At 31.6% G+C, this 27,605-nt stretch overlaps 2 protein-coding genes across 35 annotated transcripts in view; both read left to right on the top strand.

The window, feature by feature from the left end:
- Positions 1 to 27,605, top strand: part of LOC130897163 (ankyrin-3-like) — a 217,828-nt gene that overhangs the window by 16,994 nt on the left and 173,229 nt on the right. For 4 of the 34 annotated variants that reach the window (XM_057805851.1, XM_057805864.1, XM_057805861.1 and 1 more), the window contains exon 1: positions 18,151 to 18,338. The exons of 15 other annotated variants lie outside the window; for them this stretch is intronic. In XM_057805851.1, the coding sequence (XP_057661834.1) occupies positions 18,318 to 18,338 (21 nt within the window). In that variant the 5' untranslated portion in view covers positions 18,151 to 18,317. Of the gene's footprint in view, positions 1 to 3,287; positions 3,605 to 10,061; positions 10,224 to 18,077; positions 18,339 to 27,605 lie in introns of those variants that run through there. 15 more of the 34 variants (XM_057805848.1, XM_057805847.1, XM_057805844.1 and 12 more) reach the window with 11 other exon arrangements.
- On the top strand, positions 7,735 to 9,639 carry LOC130897165 (aquaporin-like). Its single transcript, XM_057805877.1, has one exon. It carries the CDS (start codon positions 8,781 to 8,783, stop codon positions 9,516 to 9,518), a length of 738 nt encoding a protein of 245 aa, XP_057661860.1. The 5' UTR covers positions 7,735 to 8,780; the 3' UTR covers positions 9,519 to 9,639.

The following is a 27,605-nucleotide window of genomic DNA, read 5'->3' as shown; positions in this document are numbered from 1 at the left end:
TCTAAGAAGTGCACTTGGCACGATCCTCTATCTTATGTACACAGCTGATATACCCACACACAACAATGCATCTAACCAGGACGTTATTTCCTTGAGAATAAAAGTAAATGGATGTGCATGTTACCCACACCCAACGGAGAGGAACCTGCCCCACTCTAATACTAAACGGGCATCTTCCGCAGCAAAAAGAGAGTGCAAAAAACTTTGGAGTTCATCTGGACCGACGACTAACCTGGAGCACACACATAATAACCAAGAGAAAACAATTAGGTCTAAAACACAGCCAGCTGTAGTTATGGAGTTATGTTATTCAGCTAATTGGGGTACTGCATCCAACTCAAGTATAGCAATTCTAGAAAGATTTCAATCAAAAGTACAAAAGATTTATTGTAAACACTCCTTGATATGTACTCAACAGCATTATCGCTTGTGATCTCCAAATTAAGTCAGTTAAAGAAGAAATATCTTCCCCCAAAAATATTCTTACCTAGTATAGTAGTATAGGAAACCTATACTACTGTTGGCTCAACCTCTAATGAGGCCTCCCACGCAGCGAAGGCTTAGAAGGCACTTTCCGTGTGACCTGTGAGACAGATTTTAGTGTCATAGTGATGTGTTGTGTGGTTATCCCTCAATCAATCGATTTTAAACCATTTGCTAATTGTAAAATTTTACGGATTGCAAATAAAAAAGGGGTTTGAAAAAATCTCAACAGCCTTTCCCGTTCAAAATAGTAATCCTGCGAAAATTTTTCTTTTCACCTCAACTTTTTTCTCTGTCTAAAAAATTATTTGAATATTCCTCGTAATGCTTATCAAACAAAATGTAGGTTTGCCACAAGTGACCGTGAATGAACGTTATTTTTATTACAATTTTTAGTTTTTATAGCGGACGTGCTATGATGCTATACCATAATTTAATTAATTCACTTCGGTAAATAGCGTAATGACCAAGCTACAAATCAAGTTGTAATGAGAGTCACACACTACAGTTGGGATCACGTATTCGGGTAAAATGAAACTATCTAGTTGTTGCATATTAATTTTTCGGAAGTACGGAACTGTAAATATTTATTTATTCATTCAATGAGAATACATTATACGATTCAATTCAATTATTTGTAGGTAATTAGAAACTTATTGATTGAATTTAGCTTTTACACATTCACGTTTCCTTAACTAAGTTACTACATCAGAAATGATGTTCTTTCCTGTAACTTTTCTCTCATCATCCATGTTTCTATCGATTATTGCTGTATTACTTTCATTAGTACCGACTTTCCGACCATAATTTAAAACTGCGGGGTATATATCTTCAACACCTCATCTTTAACGTATTCGGTTTGTTCGGATGAAATTTTCTAATCAAATTTTCAAGATTTGATTAATCTTTTAAAGAAATGTCCAACAATAAAACGTAATTTAATTTGTTTCCTGAAACAGATTGCTATAGAACTTTTATATTGAATTTTAAAAATTCTCTAATAGATAGCGCTAGCCAAAATCAATATACCAGAGATAAGGAATCACATTTTACACAAGAATTTACAAATATCTGCTCGCATTCAGATCAGGAGGATCCTACTTAGATCCAGTATTTATCCTACGACAACTGGATGAGATGATGCACCTAAGACAAGAAACAAAAACACGAATTTACAAAGCAACGTTTGGAGACCTCAGAAATGAAAATTCTCAGACGAATCTCGGGTACAACACTACTACTAAACGGGAAAACATCAGACTATCATATGATGTAGATAAAATTAATGAATGGGCGAGAAGCAATGCAACCAGCATCTAAATCTGAAGACAGACGATAGACTGGTAGAGATAGCAAAGGTTAAATCTAGTAGAACTAGAGTACAGAGCGAATACGAAAGAGCTGAAGTGATAACCTAGAGCTAGGATGAGGATAGGTATTGAATTAGTAATAGGCTATAAACCTACAAGAATTAAAGATTGATAAGTCCACCAAAGGATAATTTTTTCAATTTCAAAGTTATATTTATTAAGAAAATTGAAATTATGGAAAATATTAATTATATTAATAGCATTGGCTTGATACGAGTTTTTATTGATTGTTGAAACTTCTTAATTTTATTAACTATGATTTCATATATGAATTTTGTCGCTCAACGATTATTTGCAGCTTTGCAGCATCTAGCATCTTCCCGGTATTCTGCAGGTATTACGAGGATTTCCATGAGATGTACGTTCCAGGTAACGATCATCAGTGGCAGTTGTTACTCTGGATTTTCCAGTTAATCGTTTAAGCATCCTCGTAATGACACTTAGAGTCATTATTAATTATCGTAGACCTATCTTATGTCAAGTAAATTTCTAAGTGAATACCGTCCTGGTCCATGTATTTTTTCTGTTGCTTTGGTATGTCTGCTATATCCCAGTTTCGTATTTTATATTTTTGATTGAAGATGCCAGATGCTGTACAGATGAGAAAATAAAAAATTTATGGAAATACCGCAATAAAAAATTGGTTGAAGTCAAATGTATTTAACCTGTACACACGAATTCTATTACAATATAAAGTAGGCATAAAATTTTAGAAACATAATTGTTTAATAATAACACCGAAGTGGGTAATTTATTTCACCTACACAGCTCAAAAGTTTGAAACGAATAAATAGACCAGTTATTGAGACAAAGAAATTAATTTCACACTATGTGATATGAAGAAGTGATCACTTTCTGAAATTTTCACTAGATGCTCACTCATATACACAAATTTGTGATAAGTAAATACAGAAAACAAAAATTTTTTCTATTAAATATATCGATATAGATCAAAGCCTTATTAACACAGTTTAAGCAAATTGAACCGGTTTTTTGCTTCAATTCATAATTTTTGTAGGACCTAAGGCATGCTAGGAATAACAGGCAATGCAGGGGTGGGTTGAAAAATTGGAAACAAATCGTAAATAATAGAAAGGAATAGAAAATCGCACTTCGAATTTATTAACCACCCACCGCATTTATCAGATCTAGTCCCCAACGACTTTTTCCTGCTTCCTGCTTCATAGAGTTTCACTTGCAGGAGAGATATTGCATACATACATTCGGAAATGCTTTATTTTACTTAAAATATTACATATTATGGAAATGCTTATCAAAAACTGAGATTTCAAAAGACAATATGTAGAACAATATATTTGATGATAACTTCTACAAGTTGCGTTTAATTGTATCCCAAACATAGGAGAGCGGATTGTTTTTTGTGGACTGGCCTATCGGCCTAATAAACATTCTTTTTTTCAACGTTAGACGAATAAAGTTCTGCAGTCGACATGAAGCTGCTGTCAATGATTACGAGTCCGCTATTCGCGGCCCGCGATATGGAAATAGATCTAGTGAAGCACCGCTAAAAATACTGGACGAGTTTTTTGCCAGTTTCCTTCTTACTGCGGCCTAACACTATAGCGGTCGGTTAGAAAGTGTTTTCTTTTTTGTTATTTTTTAATTTAAACATTCGAAAAGTGCGTGAAAATCGTAAATAAAACTCCGATCGAAATAGTGTGAATCTGTGGGAAAATTGAAATTTTCGTTGAATTATTTTTTACTTGCTTCATTATTTTTGTTCTATAAAGGTTTGAGCTACATAGATTTATTTTGTTTGGACGCTCCAATATTTTATTGTCGATCAACAAATTATTGAAAATTAGATTCAAATTTCCAATTTTTAGTTTTCAATCAGTCAATGCAAATTATTCTATTACTTAGAAAAAACGTAAAAACGTTTTTATTTTGGAATTGCTAGATATTTTTTATCAATCGATTTATTTGTGAATCAAATTTCATTTTCGTGCAAATATATGTGGGAATACTTTTTTGAGTCAATAAGGTTCGTAATTTAAATGGGTATTGTTTCGAATAAATTTTCTCACTCGTTTAAATAAAAGATTTCCAGTTACATTTCCACAAAATTAATTGATATATCAGCTAAAAATAGATGACCTAGTTGTTATTGCCTGTAGTAAAGAAAATTTCAAATAAAAGTTGGGTGGTTATGACAGATTCTTTTAAATATTATAATATACAAAACTCAGTAGCGTGCTAATTTTGGGATTTGGAACAATAATATTTTTAATATAGCATTGAACACTTTGATTTGTGTTTTATACGTTTTTTGTTATATTTGCTTGGATTTTGAAAGCTCCCTGTAAATATTTTGTAACCAGAAGTTACTTTGATTTCATTTTGTATTTCATTTTTAAATGTTTTCACTTTAAAGAATATGAAAAAATAAAAGTTTAATATATTACTAATATTTTTGGAGAAAGTCTAGTAATTCTTTGATTACTGCACAAAACACTTCAGATCTTTGACTAATTTCTAGTTTTCAGAATTTTCATTTCCTGTGATACATCAACACTGATAGTTTGTCCCTTTGAGCTGATTGGCTTGTGAATCTGTTACTATAGCCCATGGTATTGCGAAACACGGATTTTGAACAACGTATTAATTCAAACTTTGATTTCAAGTTAAAAAATATATATTTAAATCTATCTATAGTAACTTCGAGATCTGTTTATAAGTGCTATAAACTATTTATATGTGAAAATGAGTCAGTTAGGGACGAAGAACTGGAAGGACGTTCTTTTACCTCAAAAATAGATTTAATTCCACAAGTAGTTGTTGATTAGTCTCTGTTCAAAATCCGTCATGTAGATTATTTGGGCATTTTAGCAACTCTGCACCTATATCTAGAAGATATTTTGTACAAGATTCTGCATCTCATTGCTCTGCCTTCAAAATACGATTCTCATATTCCCAAGGTGTTAACCCTGCATCTTCGAGGTACCTAAGTCTTTGGATAAAATGGACAAGACATTCGCATGTTAAATACGACATCTATGGTTTGCTAATAGAATCTACAGTTGTCATTCTTTGCAATGCCTATTGTGTTTAGGTGATATTTGACGGAGCAGTAGCCTGTCAGAAAACTGGCCACCAGTTTATAAACATCACAAGATCCTCATACTGATATGGTCATGAATATTGTGGATTGTTTCAATTTTGAGTTTTTCTCCAGTGAAACTCCATCTGATTCTCTAGCTATCCGTTCAGTTCGTTTTGGTAACGTTACAACAAAGACTAATTTTGCTGTCTTCTACATATGTGACTGACTTATTAGCATTTTTGATTTTTGACCTCGACACATTCATACTTATCCATCTAAGAACAAAAACGCATACAATAATGTTTAAAGTAATGTCCAAATAAAAATAAAAAATTGGTAGATCAAATCAAATTTCGAAAACACTGGGTCCAGAGGTTTTGTCTAACTGTCATCTTTAGGATATAATCATCTATTTTCAGTAGCTTACATACATAAATAATTATTTCAAACGGGAATAAAAACTATAATTACAAACATTTGGGAATATAGATCTAATCCTCTTGAAGAAACTAATATTTCCTTTCTTCCTCAGTCCACTGGACCATCGCGAAGTAGAAATCTATCGTAATATTTTTGCCATAGAACTAATTTCTATCAAATAGTTATTCAGTCAGTTATGCGATGGCTTGGTTCGGAAAGATTGCAAAGAGAATTTGGAACACATAAATTAAATGTGTCTATTATGTCATGTGATAGTTAAATTAGGTTTGCTTATTACAAAACTCCTGCAAATATCTAAATATATCAACAATCATACCTGTACAATTACTATACATGCAGAACCGTATACAATACGAAAATATTCCATTCTCAAACATCTCAAACCAAACACAGCATAAATCTAAAAAAACAAAATGATCAAAAATCGCTTTCTCTGGAAATTTTTGGAAATTTATATTCTATTTACAAGTTTTAGATCCCGAGTTCGATAGATTCTAGTATTTTTCCTCCTTGTTGGTCAGTCCATCTTATAAATTAAAAAAATTGATGATTTCCATTCCGAGTCCGTTCAGGCGTTCTATCCAACCGATTTGCTTAATTTTTTTTTTCAATGAAAGGTATTGATGCACAGATCAGCCATCAATCATCGGATTTCATCTAATTTCCAACATTTTCAAGTTATACTCAAATGCGATTTACTTATGGGAGTTTTTCACATACACACGTTCTGTCCTCAATATCTCAGGTTTTATTCAAGATAGAGACTTCGTTTTGGTTTAAAAACACTCGCTGAAACACCTTCTTTTTTTTGAGTTTTTGAACACATAAATCGGTTGACTTGGAGAGGAGCTAGGCGCGGACATTCAATGCGGAGTTATGGAATTTTGTAGCTTTTTGGCAATTTTTCTACATTCAAAGATCTATATCTCAGGTTCTAATATAGCTACAGAGTTCGTTTGGGTTTAAAAACAATCGCTGAAAAACCTTCTTTTTTTTGAGTTTTTGAACACATAAATCGGTTGAGTTGGAGAGGAGCTAGGCGCGGACATTCAATGCGGAGTTATGGAATTTTGTAGCTTTTTGGCAATTTTTCTACATTCAAAGATCTATATCTCAGGTTCTAATATAGCTACAGAGTTCGTTCTGATTTAAGAACACTCGCTGAAAAACCTTCTTTCTTTGGAGTTTTTGAACACTTAAATCGGTTGAGTTGGAGAGGAGCTAGGCGCGGACATTCAATGTGGAGTTATGGAATTTTGTAGCTTTTTGGCAATTTTTCTACATTCAAAGATCTATATCTCAGGTTCTAATATAGCTACAGAGTTCGTTCTGATTTAAGAACACTCGCTGAAAAACCTTCTTTCTTTGGAGTTTTTGAACAATTAAATCGGTTGAGTTGGAGAGGAGCTAGGCGCGGATATTCAATGTGGAGTTATGGATTTTTGTCGGTTTTTGGCAATTTTTCTACATTCAAAGATCTATATCTTAGGTTCTAATATAGCTATATAGTTCGTTTGGGTTTAAGAACACTCGCTGAAACACTTTTTTTCTTTTGAGTTTTTGAACACTTAAATCGGTTGAGTTGGAGAGGAGCTAGGCGCGGATATTCAATGTGGAGTTATGGATTTTTGTCGGTTTTTGGCAATTTTTCTACATTCAAAGATCTAATATAGCTACAGAGTTCGTTCTTTTCTATTATAATAATTTCTGATACTTATTTAATGGATTCGATGCGGGTAAAAGCTAGTTCTGATATACTTCTCATAATAATGGTCAATTTTTGTTGGTAATTTGATAATAATTTATTATAAGTATTGTTTATTTGCTCTAATTCCCATTATGGATGCCCCTGAGTGAAAATAATCTATTTTGTTTTTCATAACTTTTTTATAGATCACTCAATTTCAAGTTATTGTTGTTACTTCCGTTGAATATTAGAGTTGGCAGCAATCAAATTTAGGTACCGGTTGAATGGATTAGAGTGCGGTTAAGCGAATAGTACCACAATGTATAATATAATGATTTGACTTAACCAAGATTTTATTTTTTATTTACCACCAATAATTCTGTTTGTGGTTATTATTTTCAATAAGTTATTACTTCTTACTACAATGCATATACACTGAAAATAAGTAAAAGCAAACTGGGACGATATAGTGCAGTTTTCAGGAAGTGAGGTTAAATAGGATAAATATGGCACACACAAACACTAGGAAAATTTTGGAACCCTTTCAAAATATGTAATAAAAAAATTTATCGCAGTTTTTTTGTCATTAGATTTCAAATTTTGAACAAAACAAATTATTCTGTACCAAAACTTGCGGTACGTGTCTAATTTTGTACGCACAATCCAAAATAACTGCCCCAACAGTCACAAGGTTGATTTCTGAACGTACCTTTCATCGAAAAATTGCTGCTACTTCTAATTGTTAATTTCCAGAAAAGACAGGACATATCTGTTAAACATCAATCGTGCAACCACATTACAAAAACATTTATAACTAAAACGATAAAAATTAAATGTAGTTACTGACGACAATATAAATAACAAGCTAGAACGAGAAAGAGGAATTAAAAAGATCGTTCATTGCTAATTGAATCAATTATAGTTTTAATCTAAATAAAATCAATATCAATTGTGGCTAAAAAATTGATTTCTAGTGACACAAAACCATTCATATTTATACATTTTTTAATATAAACATCGTTTCATTAAATCGTTTGCTCTATTTCAAGCACTCCAGCTACGTCCGATTTCAAATTGAAGATGTCAGCACTTATGAATTTTAGTTGGGATACATATATGCGCATGCGTTGAGAGATTTTCGATGGTATAAGGAGTCGTTGGGATTTTTTTGATAATGGAAACAACTGAGTAAGGAGCTGTGATTGAATATTTGTTTCTGACACTGACAATACGTCTACGCAATTGAAAGGGGAGTTAGAAATTGTGTACGGAGACTCTACACCATCATTTACGATCGTAACATTTTGGAACTCTTAATTAAAACACAAAACTACGACAACCATCGAAAAATTATAGAGATAGAGAAACTAATAACATATTAGAAGAGGGTATTTGCCACATATTGATTGAAGAATTATTCATAACATTTCCTAGGCCTTATTAATGCGTTTTACACAGATTTCTTTCATGGATTCATAACCTATCTTGTTTCTTTGTTAAATTGAAAACCAAATCCTCGTATATGAGCTCGTACCAAATCAATTTGAAAAGCATAAAAGACAATTGTCATTTCGATGTTAATTCCATTCGACCATGTATGGCAACTAAAATTCAAGGCTCTCTACATGATATTTTGACAGAAATATTTTTGACAAAATGTCATATGTGTTTATCGGCGTATTTATTTGGTAGTGCCTGTTAAATATTTTTTTCAATATTCAAAATAAAATTGAAAATGTGTGTAGACGATAAAAACGAATTCCCATCTCCGCTAATAATCGGACTATTCACAGAAACAATCGGAACTTTCATCATGATGTTCATAGGATGTATGGGATGTTTATTTCAATATGGTATCGGACCAGTTATCCCATCATTTGCATTCGCTTTCGCTATATTGGCCGCTTTGCAGATGCTCCACGCCGATGGACCCGTCCATTTGAATCCTGGCGTATCCATAGCGTTTCTAATAGTTCAGAAAATGTCCTGGAAGAGATTTTTGGTCTATGTAGTAGCACAATACATTGGGTGTTTTCTAGGATGGATCACACTATATGTAGTTGCACCCGACGAAAGTCAAAATATTTGTTTGTTACGTCTCAAATGGGAACTTTCACCTATACAAGGATTTGTCATCGAAATGCTAGGTGCAACCGTTTTGATCTGGATAGTACTCGGAGCTATAGATGCTAAAAATTCTGCTTTGAAAGATTCTCTACCAGTCAGAATTGCGTTGGGCGTTTGTGGTATAATTTTTGCTTTAGAACCATTGACAGGAGCAGGTCTCAATTCAGCCAGATCGTTCCCGCCTGCGGCATACTATAATAATTGGAAAGATCATTGGCTGTATGAATTAGCTCCGATATGCGGAACATCGATCGGTGCCGTTATTTACAGATTTATACTTGATGATGAAGATAAATATTCTTTACATAGTTACCTCAAGAAAGCTGAAGAAGGTGGTGAAGCTTGATGTGTCCTAACATATGCGAGATTTTCCAAATTTGACCAGTTTTTTTTTCTATTTATCATCAGAATTATTCAAAGGTAACAACCGTTATTATATGTTTTCATCTTTATATAAAAAGAATAAATCAAGATTTAAATCAGAGCACGAAATTTTCATGTTAAAATTGTTTATATTGACTCAAAAATTCTTTTTCCTATACTATCAAAATATTGATGATTATTTAGATACAATGAAAATATGGTACTTTTCATCAAACTGGAAATTAGCACTAATAATAACGATTTTAAAGGGATAGAAAGAACCTGGAAGCGTAAAGGCCTATTAGATGGTTGCTACAGAAGCTTATTTCGAAACCAAAGAAAAGTTATTGCATAATAATGCTAGAGAAATACGGAAAAAAAATTGTATCACTTCCTATAGTTTGATGATTAATACAAAATTTGGAAAATGTAGATTTTTGGACATTTCGGTGATCAATGAACAATAATTCACTTCATACTAATTATAATTATCATATTATAACGAAAAATTTGAATTTTTCCACAGATAATAATTTTGAATTTTATCAATTATCCCTTCCTTAGTAAATTATTATTTTTGACTATTATATTTGTGAAATAAGTGCGTTGGTTATCGTAATAAAATATTTAAAGGATGTCACAACTCATGAAAAGAAGATTCCCGTCCATAACCAGCATTGACGTTGAGGTAAGAATATTCTAATCAACAAGTTTATGTTGAATGTTTTATGTTACATAAAACTGTTATTTTATTAACGATTATGATGGGTTCAGCAGATTTTTTTCAGTATAAACTACCCACGTTTTATAATATAACATAGAGATGTCCATAACATATAACATTAACTCTTTTATTTAGTGAGTTTTTAACATTTTTGTATGAAAATACTAATTACAAATATCAGTAACAGTATCAAATCAAAATATTATAGTTAAGGGTCATCAGAGTTTACTCAAAATGGTTAAACTATTCACGTGAACAAATATAATTTCGAGATATAGTACGTGACAGATGACTCCTACGATCCAGAATATCCATTCCTGGACTCAGACTTTATTAAATAAGTCTTAGCAATCACAAGAGCTTATACTGAAATATGTGGCAGAATTTGCGAATACAAAAACTTTTTGTTTGAATATCGGAGGCTTTTGAATTTCCAATTCAAACCATTTCACGTTTGGTCAAAAAACCACAAAGTGACCATGCACAACGGTTTTTATTGCGTTATATCATCAAATAATTTATAACAATAATAATACCCGAGGTTAATCCAGTTAATCTTTTACCCAAATTCCTATTTTCTATTTCCTATGTCCTAGAGCAAGGCTGCTCAACCTTTTGAAGAGTCGGGCCAAACGGTGGATTCAGTCGGGCCACTTACATTTCCTGTTTCAGTTACTCTCAAGACAAGTGCAATAAAAACTTAATTATTAAGAAAATAAAATTGAATGGTAAAGCCCCTTTCTGCTCTAAAAATAGCGACACCTGCTCTCGCAAGTTGAAGAAATGTTTCAACATGCTGCGCCTTGAAAGCCATTGCACAACACAATGCAGTTGTAACTCTCCATATTCTCTGATTTCTTCTTCAACTAATAGCCTGAATTGACGTCTGTTAACGAGTTTTGCACGTATGAAATTTATGGTGCGTATTTTTAAACCACACGTGCGCGGGCCACAGTGTGGCCCGCGGGCCTAGGGTTGAGCAGCCTGGTCCTAGAGCTATGTTAGTCCAATTATTTCTTCTTTCGTCAACACACAAACAACACATGGTCATGTACTAATCACTTTTGAAGTACTGAGTACTGGAATTATTTAGAGCATGCTATGCAAATGTATATGTATAAGATATAGTTTTGATCTGACATTATAAAAATCAGTGACGTGAAGTTTCGTAAAATGGCAAATCGACTAATCGGTATATTTATTCTTGTTATTCATAAATAACTGGGAATTAAGCCAAGAGACGACAATAAAAACATGAAAGATTCCTAGCTGCATATGTTTTACAGTGTTTACAACTTATTGAATTGATATTAATATAACCAAAGATTATATTGCAGGAAGAAGTTAATATTTTTCTTCTGATATGAAAGGAAATTTTTATAACCTAAATACAATTTAATTAAAATTATCAGTTAGCAAAGAAAAGCCCATTCGTCATATCTAGACAGAAACAAGTTGGTATTTGTCGTAAATTGATGAATTGAATGGCCCTTTTTCGATTCACTGTACGTGGCGTTCCTTCCTGTGCTTTTTTTATTTTTATTTTTACTTTGCGACCAGCAACCGATTTATAATTTTGCAGCTATGTGAGAATATTAAAATTAAAAAAGATTAATCACGAAAATTCAGTAATAGCTGATTGAAAAGTGCCCAAAGGGGAACAAAGATACGAGGCGTGATGAAAAAATATAGTGAATTAATTATACTTCCAGGCTTGTCAGTGTACCATTATAGTCGCTTTTTTGAAATTTTGTTTATAGTGTCTTTTCTAAAACTTTAAACTTTCATTGTGGTTTGTTACAAATAGAATAGAAGCGTCAAGGCAACTCTGTGACTGTGTCAAAATGTCAAAATGAATAAGTTAACGATGAGAGACATCTTTTTACCTTATAAAACAGGTTAAAATATTCTAAAAGCCGACAAACTTTTGTTTAAATAGATAAATGGTGTGAATAAACATTATGAAAAATTTTTAAAAGGAGAGAGACTTGGAAAATCGGTTATTTCGGCAGTCGTCAATAACGAAGCAAATTGATAATTTTATATAGATTGGACAACTAAGTTTTAGTTTGGATAAGAGATAACAATTCTGTTTGTACTATGACTAGAATTTTTCTGTTGAATTATACAGAATAATCAATACATTTTCTATTAATGTCAAAGGAGGATTCAGGATTCAATCTGTTTAATTGATGTGCAAAAAAAATGTTATTTTAATGAGGTACTACAATTATTTTGTATAACTGAATACTAAGTTGAGGTTGCACAAAACAAAATATGATCTAATATGAAATCAACTTGTGTGAATAATAATATATGAAAAACAAAAACGAAGGAAGAGCTGGCACGCTTCCAGAATTTACACATCGAAAATATTGTGTCATCTTCATTAAATTTTCAAAAAATAACATATCCCTGAAAATTTGAGCGATCAAGTGGGTCATAGTCCAGGTATTCTACACAAACAATGTTTCACTGATTATTATTGTTTTTGATTTGCTTAACGAGCCCAACTATTTTATCTTGGTGCAAGCAATGGAAATAAAGACGGAATTTTATTAAAAACGAAAAAGACATTTGACATTTAAAAGAATATTCTATTTAGATGAAAAGTGGATGAAAAGCACACCCTCACAAATGTCTGGTAAGAAAAAGTAGTTGAATTCCGAGGAAGCTTTTTAGCGTATTACAAGCGTTTTGTTTTTCCGTCCGTATCAGGAATATCTCCTCTCAGAAAGCATGTAGCGAGGTCGGGATTTTTAAATTTAATTCCTGTATAACTGAAGATGTTATTTTTTGATTTCAATGCTACATTCCTCAATAGCGCTGGTCATTGATACACAAAACAGAAATATTGTTACAAAATTTCTTGGAATACATAAATTATCTTTTCTGATATATCTTGGTAACTTCGAGTAACTTCTATTAGGTCTTCTAAAGGTTAGTTTTCAGATTAAACTGATGGTATGCGGTATTTACTGCAGTGAGGATGTGCTTGATGGACAAAAGAATGTGACTAAACGACTCTTTGTGATCGAGGTATCTTTCACTCAAACATTTTGGGACAGGTGAGAATAGAGAAATGTATGTTATGTGGTGATGTCGTAGTCTTACTCTATATATTGCACCAGAGTCCTTAGATGAGGTTTCTGAAGTAAAGACCATTATCAAGAAAAACTAAGATTTCCGATTTCAATTTTTGTTAAATTATAAAAATAGTAAATGTACGATCGAGGAATACGTATGAACAAAAAAGTTTCTATAGAAAAGCGTATCGCTATATTTTTGAAATTTAAAGACAGATTTGAATACATTCCGTTCCGAAGGATCTTCTGTAACTATTTTTGTAACCGTAGGTAGGAACGATAGATTTCAAAATAAATTAACAGCAATTACAAAGCAAAACCTTGTATTACCTCAAATTCCATTTGAACAGTTCTATGACTCTTATTCAAATTCAAACGACAGTTGAACGAACGAATTTTATCAATTCTAATGTAATTATTGATAATTAATATTAAGATAAGTAAATGAACATCAAAATATTGTTTATTTTTTTTAATTTTATATACCTAGTTTTGGATAAAATATAGTATTCAACATGTGAATAATGGCTCTCTCGATACCCTGCTATTATTGATAAAATATTTTTACCAATATATTTCTGCAAACTAGTACATCTATAAACGAAGCGGACTCGACAGTAAGGCTATTTATAATTTAGGAATTTACAAAAACATAACCTAATTAACAGACATCTTTATTACCAATTTATGCCAAACAACGTGATCATTGTATATACTATCGAGTAATTCCCCATTTTATGAATCGATTCCAAATGCTTAGTCTATATACATCGGAAGCGTTGGGGTTGAGTGGTTTTAATTATTTATTTGACTAGGGAAATGACTGCAAACTCGTGTTTATAAATAAGTGTGATATTATTAAACTCATTATATGTTGAATTGAATAACATTTCCGGCCATTACCGTGTGAAATATAATTTAAGTAATAATAATCGAATTGGAATAATAAACAGGATTTATCTTTAAATTTAAGAATCGAAGATTATTACAAAAGTGAAAGATACGACGTTTCGCTTATTATTCCCGATAGCTGTTCCACGAGTCTTGGAATAATTATTCTACATTTAATTATGACCCATTTTTAAAACATGTAACATGCCATTCGGCACTTGTGGTGATTTTCTTCTTTCTTATTATTCTACAGCTGCAAAGTTGAAAGTTTCCACAACAATTACCAGACTACAAGATCAACCTCAACTTTAACATCTGGGAATCTAGTTGAGATCTGAAACCATCCCGGATTTCCCTACATAAGTCCCAGCCTTATCTTTCAATAAATATATTTGTTGCTGAAACTTTTTTACTGTTATTAGCAATAAATATCAATTTGGATAATCGTGTCCGGGAATAATTTTAACGTCGTTCATTGAAAAGCTGGTGGTATCCAATTTAATATCAATTGTTGACCCCATCTGAATTTTTATATACTTTTACTGAGGCCGAATACCAGTTCCTGAAGAAGATTCGGCGTTACAAAATTCTTAAAGAAATTCAGGAGCATTTTAGAAAAATATTCAGATCTCACAAGAATAAAATATCACGTACTTCTACATCAACTTATTCCAGAAAAAGTTTATTAATCATGGTAGAAATCGACCAAGCGATGTTTTTTTTGTGATCACAAGTGAGTTAGTTCTTAACTGTGAATTTTATTTATCGCTATGTTCCACTTTTCATACTGTCCATTTTCACTTAAACCATTTCGATATTAACTTGATTATGTAGTGTGTCTTCGAGGTGTTGATATCTACATTTAGTACATTGAGGTACCTGTGTTTTCAATTTGATATGAATCATCCACAAAACATGTCGTTTCAAAATTTTTGAACGGGACCTGTGCTAGTCGATCTGACAGTTGTTGTCTATATGTTTGGTTTTAAAATCTGCTTGTATCTAAGCAGTTTATTAAATGGAATTTTCTGTATATAATCCAATACATTGTTTTTTATATTTTTTATGTTTAGATCTCGGTTTAGAATTGAGAATCATTCCTAGATAGTTTATATCGAATCTCCGTTACATTAACTGATATTCACTGATTCATCAAATTCAATTCTCTACTTTTTGGATCAGTTGTTGAATCAATTATCGGTTCTTCGAATTTTTAGTGTTGCTTTTTCCTCATTTGCTGCTTTTGTAAGGAGATGCAATCTGCTAATTTGACGACTTTTACATTATTCATATATTTATTCTATACATAAGATTGGGTCTAGTACAAGTGCCGAGAATAGGGTTACAACGTTTATTTTCTTGCACATTTTCAACTTCGGGAAGATACAAAAATCGTATGGTGATTAATCTGGTGAAAAAGGCGGCTATTGATAGACAAAGAATGACTTTTATCAGCAGTTTTTAGTTGTTAATTTTATCGCCCCTCGTACACACGATCGACATGTAAATAAAACGGATCCATTTGATAGAACACCTACAAAAATAGTAACGAAAATAGATTGTTGTATTTGTTCGAAACATGTATTTCGGTAAAGTTTAGAAAACATGGAGTATCTCCCTTCCCCATAATCAAAATTCGTCGTGATGACGTGAAGGAAGAATAATAATTATCTACGTACCTGCCACGTGAGATAAACCAGCTGTTTTTTTTTTACTTCTAAGTGCACATAAACGTTACGTGAATCGGTATTTAAACGCCATGTTATTGTTTATCTTTATTTATACGAGCATCATTAAATATAGAACGAAATGATTTTTTTAGGATAGGGTTCATGCAAAACAAAATAATAGTGAACACCAATACAAATATACTCAGTTACGTTAGAAGAATTATCCTCAAAATTAATATCTTCAACTTGTCTATATTTAGAGAATATCATAGCCAATAATACATATGTTATCAGTTATTACGAATTATCTACATTAAGGAATATCATTATAGCTTTCAGATCTAAACCAGAAAAAGTCTACAGTGGGAATTAGGAGTGCCCTTCTGTAGTCTAACGCAAATAGTACTAAATACAAGAATTTTAATAAATTAGAAAGACTTTTCACTTAAAAACTGACGACACTAAAAGCCATCAGATGTAATGAAGAATTACAGCGTTCTTTCAACAAATTGATTTCTGTCCACCAATAGTTTACTGAATTGTCACCTATAGCACGGAAACCTAGTAGTTGAAGATTCAAAATTGTGACAAAACTCTAACTCTAAAACTCTAAAAGTTCAAGTTTATAGAGACCAACATTTTCTTGTTACAAAGATAAATTTCTTCAATTTTTTAGACTTCTTAGACCTTTTTTATATGGTTTTGTTGATAAATATTTTGGTAAAAACCGCAATAGTTTGAAATCGAGGTAATTTATCAACAAAAGCTATAAAGATAAATATACAGATGCCTCTAAATCGATTACAGGGTTATAGACAGCTAAAAAAACAATCACCTCATCCTCATAAACTCCCTCTATTCCCAACACTATTTTTCAGTACAGATTCAAGTAGAATAAATGTACTTAACCTGTTCCTATTAGCAGCCGAGGAAACGTCTACCTAGATATAGATCAAACTAATGTTTTTAGTGTTTCTTTCTTATATTCATATATATTTGATATTTATATTTGAAATTGTGATCAGTGAAACTATAATTAGTATTCCATAAACTTTTAGTTTTTGAGCTCAAAATTTATAACTTAAACTTTATATTCTTGCTGAATTGCTCCCGAATCCCCGAAACGTACATACGTAAAACTGAAAATCAAATCGTAATTATGTGAATCCTTATCCTTCATTTTATAAGTATAAAATTATGTACTTATATGAATCATACAAACTGTGCAATTTCTAATAACCAGATCTACAATTGAAGTAGCCAAATTTCTTTGTCAAAAACTTCTCTCTCGACCAATAAAACTTCCTCGAATGACGAAGGTCACACTTCGCTTAAAATAATAAAATCATTCTCTTTCTCATTCTCTTCTTTGCCAGGCAAACTCGACCTTCAAAATTTCTCAGAGGCGGACTTAATCATCACAATTATATAATAGTAGTCTAAAGCCTAAAACTACAATTTGTTTTATAATCTGCACCTTTTTGATGTGAACGTCTCACCAATTTTAATTATAAATTAGAAATAGTAACAGAAAGGATTTATGATGAAATTACAATAAAAATTGGTAATAATCACAGGTGTGATATTTGACATTGCAATTTAAACAAATATTTACATTCTTCTCTCCACGGCTTCATTGTTTGATTGTAAATGAATTCACAATCTCTCCACACAAGTCTCATTTGAATTTAAAGATACATAAACACATTAAATCCATCTCAAATTTGGAATAATTACTTTAGTTTTTGTTTCTAATACTTTATTTAGATTACCAAAGCTCGCTTTAGCCGCAATAATTAATTGCACTAATGCCACGTGAAACTGAAACTGAGCAAAGTTAGATACTTTTGATACTTCATATCAAGTGTTTTAATAAATTAGGAACCGAGCCGAAACTCATTACGAAATTAAGAAAACGATTCAAATTTTGCCGTAACCTTATTTCAAAAGATTTAAAATGTACAAAAAGTCTAGCATCATTTTTAGTAATAGTTCAATGTTTTGTGAGTTATTTATTATTTATTGAAATTATAACTGTTACGTAAATATTCCAATCTAATTTCCTTCCACCCTAAAAGCAATCAAATAGAAATATTATCTCTTAAAACAACCGATACCGAGCCTGTAACGTCAAAAAAATATTCCTGCTAGGAAAACTCTTTCCACGTCTTTTTGTTATCAAACCTACTTTCCGGTCGATACTAAGGGTTGCTAACAGCTATTGGCTCGCATCCCTTCCACACTTATTTCCATTTTCCATAGCTGCTCTTTCCAGTGGCAAAGAGCTAGTCGACATAGTTGGTCGCGCGACTGAATAATGCCGGTTTATATTAGTGAACATTCCTGAGATTTGCTCAATCTAATTGACTAATTGTCTGTCAGTTAAGGGGTTAGGTTTCTAAATACCAGCAATGGTTACAGAAAATGGACAGGTGAGTTTTAAAAGTTCTCTAATTCGCTATCGGAAAAACATGAAAATAAATTTTATATTGCAATAGATGAAGTTTGAAAAAAAAAAATATTAAAAATTACTACAATCAAATTTGTTTTACTAAATCTATCATACGTTAATAACTGATATTTTTATATGTAGTTGCAAGTTGGGATTGTATAAAGTTGCGTATAATACACCGGTAGTCGGGAACTATGTATCTGCAGTGAACCTGCATGATTAGATAATACTGTAGAGGTCGCTGCTGCTTGTTGCTCGTAGTTGGAAGTTTGTTGTAGTGGAACTATGGTTTCTATAAAGGGATTCTGGTGGTTATCCATTATATGGGTTTTTGAGTGCTTAAATCGGTGTAAAATTATCAAAGGTTTTTCGGACACTTATTTAAATGGAAGCATTTTCTTCATATAACACTTTTCAAACAGTTTGGAATGCTTAAACTTTGACTTGTAATAAATTTTAACAATAAACAACGGTAATTTTTAAGGAACTTAAATAAATAAACATCCAGATTGAACGTTTTACTTCACTCGCGTCGAAATTTTTTTTATTAAAATAAACAGTAGTTACCACGCGATTTATATTGAGACAAACAACTAACATGTTGTATAATATGTAAACAAAACATAAGTTATTTTAACACATTCTTTAGTCTATACTGCGAAAAATATAGAAATGGAAGTAATGCTTTTCTCAAACTGATGAAGTTCTGATGAACTACCTTCTACCTATGTAGAAATCTTCGACATTCCCTAAAGAGACTAAACATAATTAAAGCTCCCAGTTCCCTTTAATAGTTCAAAACTCATAATACTTGGTCCTCTTCACCGGAATGTATAATATGACGGAAATTTCCAAAAAAAGATATTGCCATACATAAAATTGGTAAATGGATGGAACTAGAGCTAGCACCTGAGAAAACGAAGGCAGCGCTACGGGTCAAAAATAAGACAGCTGGACGTGTCATTTTAAATGTGTTAGACACAGATATAACAGAGGTCAAATACATGAAGAGAGGTTGGAGCTTCCGGAATGGTTATTCGTTGAATTATACCAATCCGGGTTAGACCTACTTCTAAACGTGGTAACTCACTTATTTGCGCTGTATGGAGTAACAGTATAGAGCGAGGCTCTATACAAACTTTGTATAAACTGATATTCCTAGGTACTAATTGATATTCAGGCTGCAGAGTGAAAACCCACACATGGTAAAGACAAGATATCGATGAGGGTGAATAAAGAGAAGGAGATTGAAAAAACAACTGCTTCTAAGTCTACTCTGTTTACACCATTCTTTGTCTTTGAGCTGGTACTTTTCTTTCCAGCCTCACGACTAGCCTTTACATTGGAGCTAATCAGTCACCATTCTTCTTGAGATGATAATATCTTCTTTGTTTCTATACTGCTTCAATACCTGTCAGTCTCTTCGGTTCTATTCACTAGTAATAACTTTTCATAGACCTGTGACCGAACATTTTCATTTTCTGCGAAGATTTCATAATTGAAGCGTATCCTACACTTAAAAATGTTAACTTTACCAATTTAACTTTACCGTTTGGTAATTGGCGTCTCGAATATTCGAAAGAAGTCGAGTAAGGTTAGGTTATGTTAGGTTAGGTGCTTTATTTTATATATATCTGATTGGTAATGTAATATTTTTTCGTATTCCTTGTTCGCGAGTATTTCATACGTTTCCAAGCTCAAAAAGTTAGTTAAGAAAATGCAGGGCTCATGTAAGAAAACTCTTAAATAAATAATATATGGATGTAAAACTTAACGGAGAATATATTGGCAATAAACATAATAAAAACTAAGATAAATGATGAATTGTGGAGTGAAACAGCAAAACGATTGTGTTGTGGAAATTCAAGCTTAAATGAATAACAAAAAAAACCAAATATAAACCAGATTTGACGCTCCAACTGTTGGATATTTAGTACTGATCAAACCATATAGAAATTAACTCGTTATTTTGGTATTTCTTCCTGTTTACGAAGGTTTATTATTAATTACATCTAATTAAGAAAGACAATCGTATTGGTTTCATAAACTATGATCAAACGCCGTCTTTTTCTCAGAAAAAGAAATAAACAAATCCAGATTTTTTCACAATAAAATCTCCTAGACCTATTAGAAAATTCCCTGGATCTAAAATTAGATCTACATAGAATCGTAAATAACAAATCGGTATATCGCGTAATCGTTAGTTCGGAATCATCTCAAATTGATTGGTTATATTATAATGTGTATTATGAGTATACGAGATCTGTTTCTCAAGAAAGGTACGTTTGAAATAAAAATAACTACGACATTTTGTTTAAAAAAACATTCAATCAATTCCTCAAATGTAAATTGGAGATTTCGGGCTAGTTTCAGTTCCCCTTTTCTTTTTATCTAACACATTTGATCCCTTTTCGAGCGACAGAGAACTGAAGTTTCAGTTTTTATTCTCCTTTTATCTTCCACTGTTATTGAGTTGTACACCTGTTATATTTTCCCTGTTTCTTTTTTCCCCGAGGATTCAAATTATAGAAAAAGTTCGTTTTTAGCATTTACAGATACTCTGTTCTTAACGTCTAAAACGAGGTTGGCAGTTGACTTTTTAATTTTCTAGATGACTTTTTGCAGAATGAAATAGTTAATTAAACACGTTCTATTGAAGTTTACACTAGTAAACTCTCATTTTTTTCACTATTATTTTAATTATATATCTTCTCATTTTTTTTTGGGGGATTCAATTGGACAAATTGTAGTATGACCTGTCTACTTTTAGTTGCATGCAACCACATATTAAAATAATGAAATAAAAGGGTGCATTGATGTATCGTGTATGACATCATGTTTGTATTCAGTAGGTTCTTTGCGTGATAGTCTATAATAGAAGATTTCTGATAACCCTATGCTAAAATTAGGATAAAATTAATTTTATTACTAGTTTTTATCGACTTAAAAAATATATTATAAGAAGAAAATAAAACTTTCGAAGCGCTAATGATAAGCAGGCAGTTCATTCTAATATTTGGCAGCATTCTTTGAAGTTAATAATAATATTTACTCTAAGGGGGATTATACATATATGTCAACCACAATTAGTAGTATAAAAAAAATTCTTGGCATAAGAATAACATTACTGACGAGAAAACATAAATCCGTTTTCTATGACATTTTTAAACTAACTTTACGTTTTGTAACCAATAGATCTTAGTCTGATTCACAGTCAGGGTACACCTGAACATTATTTACTGAGTAGTTTATTCTACTTTTCACCATTTACCTAACTCACTCAAAATGTTGATATCGAAGTTTAGAAGTCAATGTCACTCGTTGTAGTTTTTACTAGTTCCATTTCTAAATCCAAAGTTGGTTCAAAAAAAATCATAGAAAGCACCTTACGTTTGATTATTGCTATTGGTGTGTTTTTTTGTTTCTTCAACTACAAATTATTTAGATGACGCGCTTCGCAATGTTTTTACTGTGTTTTTGGTTTTTGTTCAATTTGTGATGTTTATCCGTTTTTAATATTTATATAATATGTTGGGGGACTCCGGACTATATCTTTCTTACCTTCATACAAAGGATACGGAGAGAAATTTTTGAATCTTGTCACTCTTAGACAAGTGTATAAAGTTTAAATTTAATCTGATATTTTGAATTAAGACAAACTCGAGGAGAAAAATTGGTTATAAAGATGCAGTTGAAGCGAATTAATGAAACGCAAAGCGAATAGGTTGAAAATGCGTCATCTCAATAAATTAAGATATTTTGTGAATACTTTTGAAATGCTATATTCTATTGCGGAGCTATTTGAGACTATTTTCATATTTTTGAAAACGGGTGCAAAAGAAAAGCGAAGTGATTAAGTGCAATTTTAATTTCCTTTCATATAATTCGAACAAGTACCAACAATTAATTTTTTGTCGAAATTTACAGTGATATAAATTTATCTCGTTCAGTGGTTAAAAAAAGTTATATAGCATCATAATCCCGACTCAATTATTTTAAAAATTTCGCTGGAACTAAAATTAGATCTTCTTTAAGTTTACAACTTGCTTTACGACCACTGTGCTTTGGTACGGGAATTCCTGTTTGGCATACTGGAAATTCAAAGTTTTACAAGTTAATTAAAATTTTAATATTCTGGTTTTTTATTCAGACATAAATGTCATTTTTTTTGGTGGTTATTACAAGGCGAGGAAGTTGACATTTAGATTCCCAAAATTAGACCTTAAAATCATCCCAATAAAATCAAAATTGATTAAAAGACCAGACAGCAGTCGTTGAATAATAGATTTGAAACAGTAATAAGAAATCAAGGTTAGAGATTAAAGTCATTTTTGACTCTCGCCAAATTAGTGTATATAAAATCGAAAATATGATGTAGACTTCGGTATAGATAAAAACTCTACTTGAAACGTACGAACCATGACCAATAAAAAGTACCGCACCCATACTAAACTCGTCTCGTACTTAATAGGTTCCCCTAACTGTCAATTTAGTGGAATACGATGAGATTTCTTCAGTTTTTGACTGACTGACTATGTTTAACCGATACTACCACGGCAAATGCTCTTCTGAGCTGTCCAACATAATACCACCTATAAGCAGTATTTACAAGACCTAATCGCTAGACAGAAAAACCTAATCGACAGGCAGACGTGGCTCATAAGCACCTAGCAAGGCAAGATCAATATCCACAGACATCTCTACAAGGCAAGCACCACTTGAACTATACACGAGTGTAATAGGGTGCTTTTTGTTTACAAAAAAAGGCTACAATGAATTTTTTTGTTATAAAAAAATCTTATAAGTCATACTTTATTTGGAATGCATTAAAAATGAAAGTTTTGACGTCTTTCCCGAACACTACAATCTACAGAAGTTCAAGATCAATATCCACACGGCAGGTACCACTCGAACTACTCGATTGCTATAGGGCATACCCTCTTGTCATGCTTTTTACATAAAAAAAGTGATAATGTACAGATCTCATCCATAATATGAGAATCTAGATGATTGTTAAGGTTATGGTCTGCTATAAACGCCGTCGGCCGCGTACAGCGTCACGTCGTACGCCGCGTCACTACGCTTACTATAGAATTGTACTGTTGTGTTCTCTTTCACACGCTGACGTTGGCGTGTGGCACCATTCAAACGCTTTGCGCCGCGCCTCTAGTTATTTCGAACCATTGCAGCATAAACGTCGTATCTGGCGTCAGTAGAATATGTCGAAATTCGATAGGGAAAAAGACATTATTAAAAGAATCATTGTTATTGTGCATTATACAATAAAAGTGACAGACAACTTTTAATGTTTTAGAAACTGGACGAAAATATACGAAGCTTGATAAAAAAAATACGATAAATGAAGTTTTATAGGAGAAAAAGTAGCCCCTTGTCTTATCACACGTTTCTCAGGTAGCAATATTTGTATGTATAAATGTAAACAGATTTTGATACTCTTGTAGTTGGTAATTTATCAATTCATTTAATTTGATAAAAATCTAGAATTCTTTAAGCAAAGAAATGCGTTATTTATTAGAACAGACCTTATTCAATGTATTTAAGAAAATAAATATGAATAATATAACTTTCATGTTTACTGATCGCAATTTCTATTACTATTTTCATATATTATACTTTACTTTTGACTTTTATATCGATTTAAAACATCTGTAGATAAAGTATATGAAATAGAAACATTTTTTTTTGGATCTCTGAATCATCAATAACCTGTAATAACAAAATCTATAAATATAATTTTCGATTTTTTAATTGGCAAATAATCACGCCAAAAGATATTTGGCAAAATGCCAAGTGAATTGAGAATTCAAGAGCTTTGAATACATCTTATATAAACCGAATTGAATTTGAACATATATAAGTGTTTTTTTAGGTCACGGTGGTAAATCTTTTATGAAATACAAGTCTATAAAAACGAAAAACCAAAAATTGAAGTTTTGTCGATCAATAATTACGTATATACCTAGATGAACCGTTGCTTGGCCCCTGAACAATTTATGTATCAGAATAATAATTGATTCTTGAAGCAAAAATGTGGTAAAATGAAAAATTACAAACGATTTTGTCGCCTTCAAAGGAATCGCATTGTTAAAATAATACTTCTTTTGCTATCAACCTTTTCAGCGAAGAAGTAAAGAATTTGAATTAATAACATTATATTTGACATATTACATCCATTATATCAATAAACTATAGATTATCCCTTCATTGCTTCAAATCTTTGGTTCCGAAAGTTATTTGTTCCATTAAACTTTCAAAATTATTCTGGCCCCCTGCAGCTACATTAATACCAATTTCCAAATCTCGAAAAAAAGTAGATTATCTCTATTTTTGGACACTTGCGTTGTGTCTGAAGGATCAACAGTATTCGAAAAAAAAAAGGCTAGAATTGATTGTTTGATAGTGTTAATTATTTGATAATAAAATCAACTTAACAAATATTCAATTAAGACTTAATTGATTGTGCTGTGAGTGGATATGAAAAAAGCAAATTTGGCAAACCGAAAAATTACTCCATCCAACTTTTTTGAGATCCACAAGAACAAATACTCACCGCAGATGTTCAGTAAAAATTAATCATTTTGGATAATTGTTTCCGAAAACGACTGTATTAATTTTTGTTTTTACAAAACGGTTCTACAAAAACTTGTCAGTATTTTCTCAAATAAATCTTTACAGGAATGGTTTTTTGAAGGAAATCTCATGATATAGACCATAAAAAAGCATACAAATGATATAATTTCGTACATTAACACGAGATACTATTTGCCAGAGTTTTTGGAGCTCCTTTTTTTCTGAAGAGTTGGATCAAATAATTTGTCAATAAGAAGAAATACTCCCACACAGAGAGATAAATTTGATCTTTTGATTTGGTTATGGTGCCACCATTTTATGGTCATCAACTTATCTGGATTTAACGCCATTGGATACGTTTTTATGGCATTGGATCGAGAATTTATTAAGAACCACAATGTGGCATTTTTCAGCAATTTTTTAAGGATTAATCCATAGAGGAAAACACCTCCTGCGAGTTCTCTTTATCTTGAATCGTTAAAATATCCGAATTCCAATTAATGTATGTCAGAGGGGCAACGAAATATTTCCAGAAGGGTGGACTATTATTGGGGGTGGCGAAGAAACAACAGACGCGCCGCCGCGACGCAAGTATTGACCGATGACGTAAGAAGGCGTAGGCAACCAACGCATGGACTTCTTTGGGCCAGGGTGCATCCAGTGTAACCAGATATTTAACAATTGTTGTTAATTTCATATGACTGTGATTACGACGAGCTACTTCTTATTACTATTTTCATAAATTTCGAAATAAAGGTTTTTCCAAATTATATTTATATTGAATAGTGACTTTAGTCGTTTGTGTACCTGTTGAAATTTTATAAGATTTTTACAAACGGGATGCTGAGGAAGTTGAGATGCCGGAGAAGCATAGTGTGCTAGAATGAGGTGTTTTGTATAATGTCGTTGTGTTTAAAATTTCTACGGATGGTGAGTTTTTTTATCACATAATTTAGTAGTTGATGAAATATTTTTGTTATTATTGTATTAATTTTTAAATCTATCTCAACAAAGAAGGATAAATGATGACATTAGAGGATCATTAACTGCAAAACGATAAAATGGAATGAAAATAATTATAGTTGTAAAATTGAAATGAATCAAATTATAAATAAAATTATTAATAAATAAATTAAATATATGTTGAGATATTTACAGAACTTAACTAAAAAAATCTGTTATTCAGATGAAGATTGTTTTCACATAGTGTTAGGCAAAAAATTTTTTACCAATTTAAAAAAAAATTATCATTTAAAAGTTCCTTACATTTAAAAAACAACCTCACTTTTTGCAGGTTACGTACATAACAATCAAACACTATTAATATTTTATGAAAATAAAATATTATTATACGGTGATTTTTTGAATTTTTGTTTTGGTTTCTACATTTTTCTATTATTCAAAATATTCTCAAATTATGGCCTTTTCTTAAATAGACAAATTTATTATTCCCCATATGAATGATATCCATAAAAGCGACAACTATTATATGTTAGACATACCAATCTGATGTATACAACAAGTTATTGAAATCACTTCTCGACTTTTAGAAATTTTTTCCATGAATTATAAAGTTTTTTTTGACTTATCACCTCTTAAAAACTATAAATCTGTAATATCTGCTGAAATTTCATTCATTCAATCTATTATCATTCACTTAGAAATTTCCACATTTTTTTAAAGCCACGTCTCTTTTTCAATTCCAAATATACATGGAATAATGAACGAAAAATCATCCATAGACATTGTACTAATAGAGTGTGCACTTGATGACATTCTTGTTCCAATATTAGGACAAAATACAAAAAAACTTATGGTATAATTGTCTCTCTCCATTCCAAATGTGGAATGCTCTAACTACTCATATCTTTCTCTTTCGACTATTCTATTTTTAACTCAGACTAGATGATCTTCTAAAGTTGCCTATTGCCAAGGTCATAGAGAATGTCGTTGAACAACAAATTTTGAGTTATCTTGAGTCTAACATTATGGAGAAACTCATGCAATCGCTCTGGACAAATCGAAGGATTTTAATAAGGTCCGGCATTCCAACTTTCTAAATAAACTAAAATCATATTTCAGTTGGGTTTGAAATACATGCTGGTGTACATCTCGTTGACAATAACAGATCACTACCATCAATATAGATCCAGATACAGATACAGAAAATTCTGGAATTCAGGCTGCTGGTTTTACAAAGAAACAAGGTGTTGCGGCTCCGGATCCTGTCTGGACATAAAATTACACTATCACTGCAAATTAACCTGTTGGGTATTGAGGTTGGAAGTAATATGACCTGACATAGTCATGTGGTCCAAATTATTTAAATATTTTGGGATATTCTTCGCATAGAGTTGTTAAGATCTGTTGTTGATCTGCTTGTAATGAAACCAATTTGATATAATCCTAGATACTGCCTCATTTATCAGTATTATTGCATTTCAAAGATTGTTTTCAATAATGTAATGTCTCTATAGCTCTAGAGTTCTTGTTCAAAATGTATATTATACTCTGAAATGAAATGTTCACCTCGAAAATTAGACAAATTAAATGTAACAAATAATTTATTCAATAATGTAATAAATTATGTTATTTTTAACTCAGTAGTGTTAGTACTTCGTATAAAAATTAAATATTTTTCTCAATTATTGTGCCA

Source organism: Diorhabda carinulata, chromosome 8, assembly GCF_026250575.1.
Source record: "Diorhabda carinulata isolate Delta chromosome 8, icDioCari1.1, whole genome shotgun sequence".
In the NCBI taxonomy this organism is placed as follows: domain Eukaryota; kingdom Metazoa; phylum Arthropoda; class Insecta; order Coleoptera; family Chrysomelidae; genus Diorhabda; species Diorhabda carinulata.
This window is presented reverse-complemented; position numbering and strand designations above follow the sequence as displayed.

What these genes read in the sequence shown, in the direction of transcription:
- LOC130897165 (XM_057805877.1), top strand. Translation starts at nt 8,781, where the DNA reads ATGTGTGTAGACGATAAAAACGAATTCCCATCTCCGCTAATAATCGGA.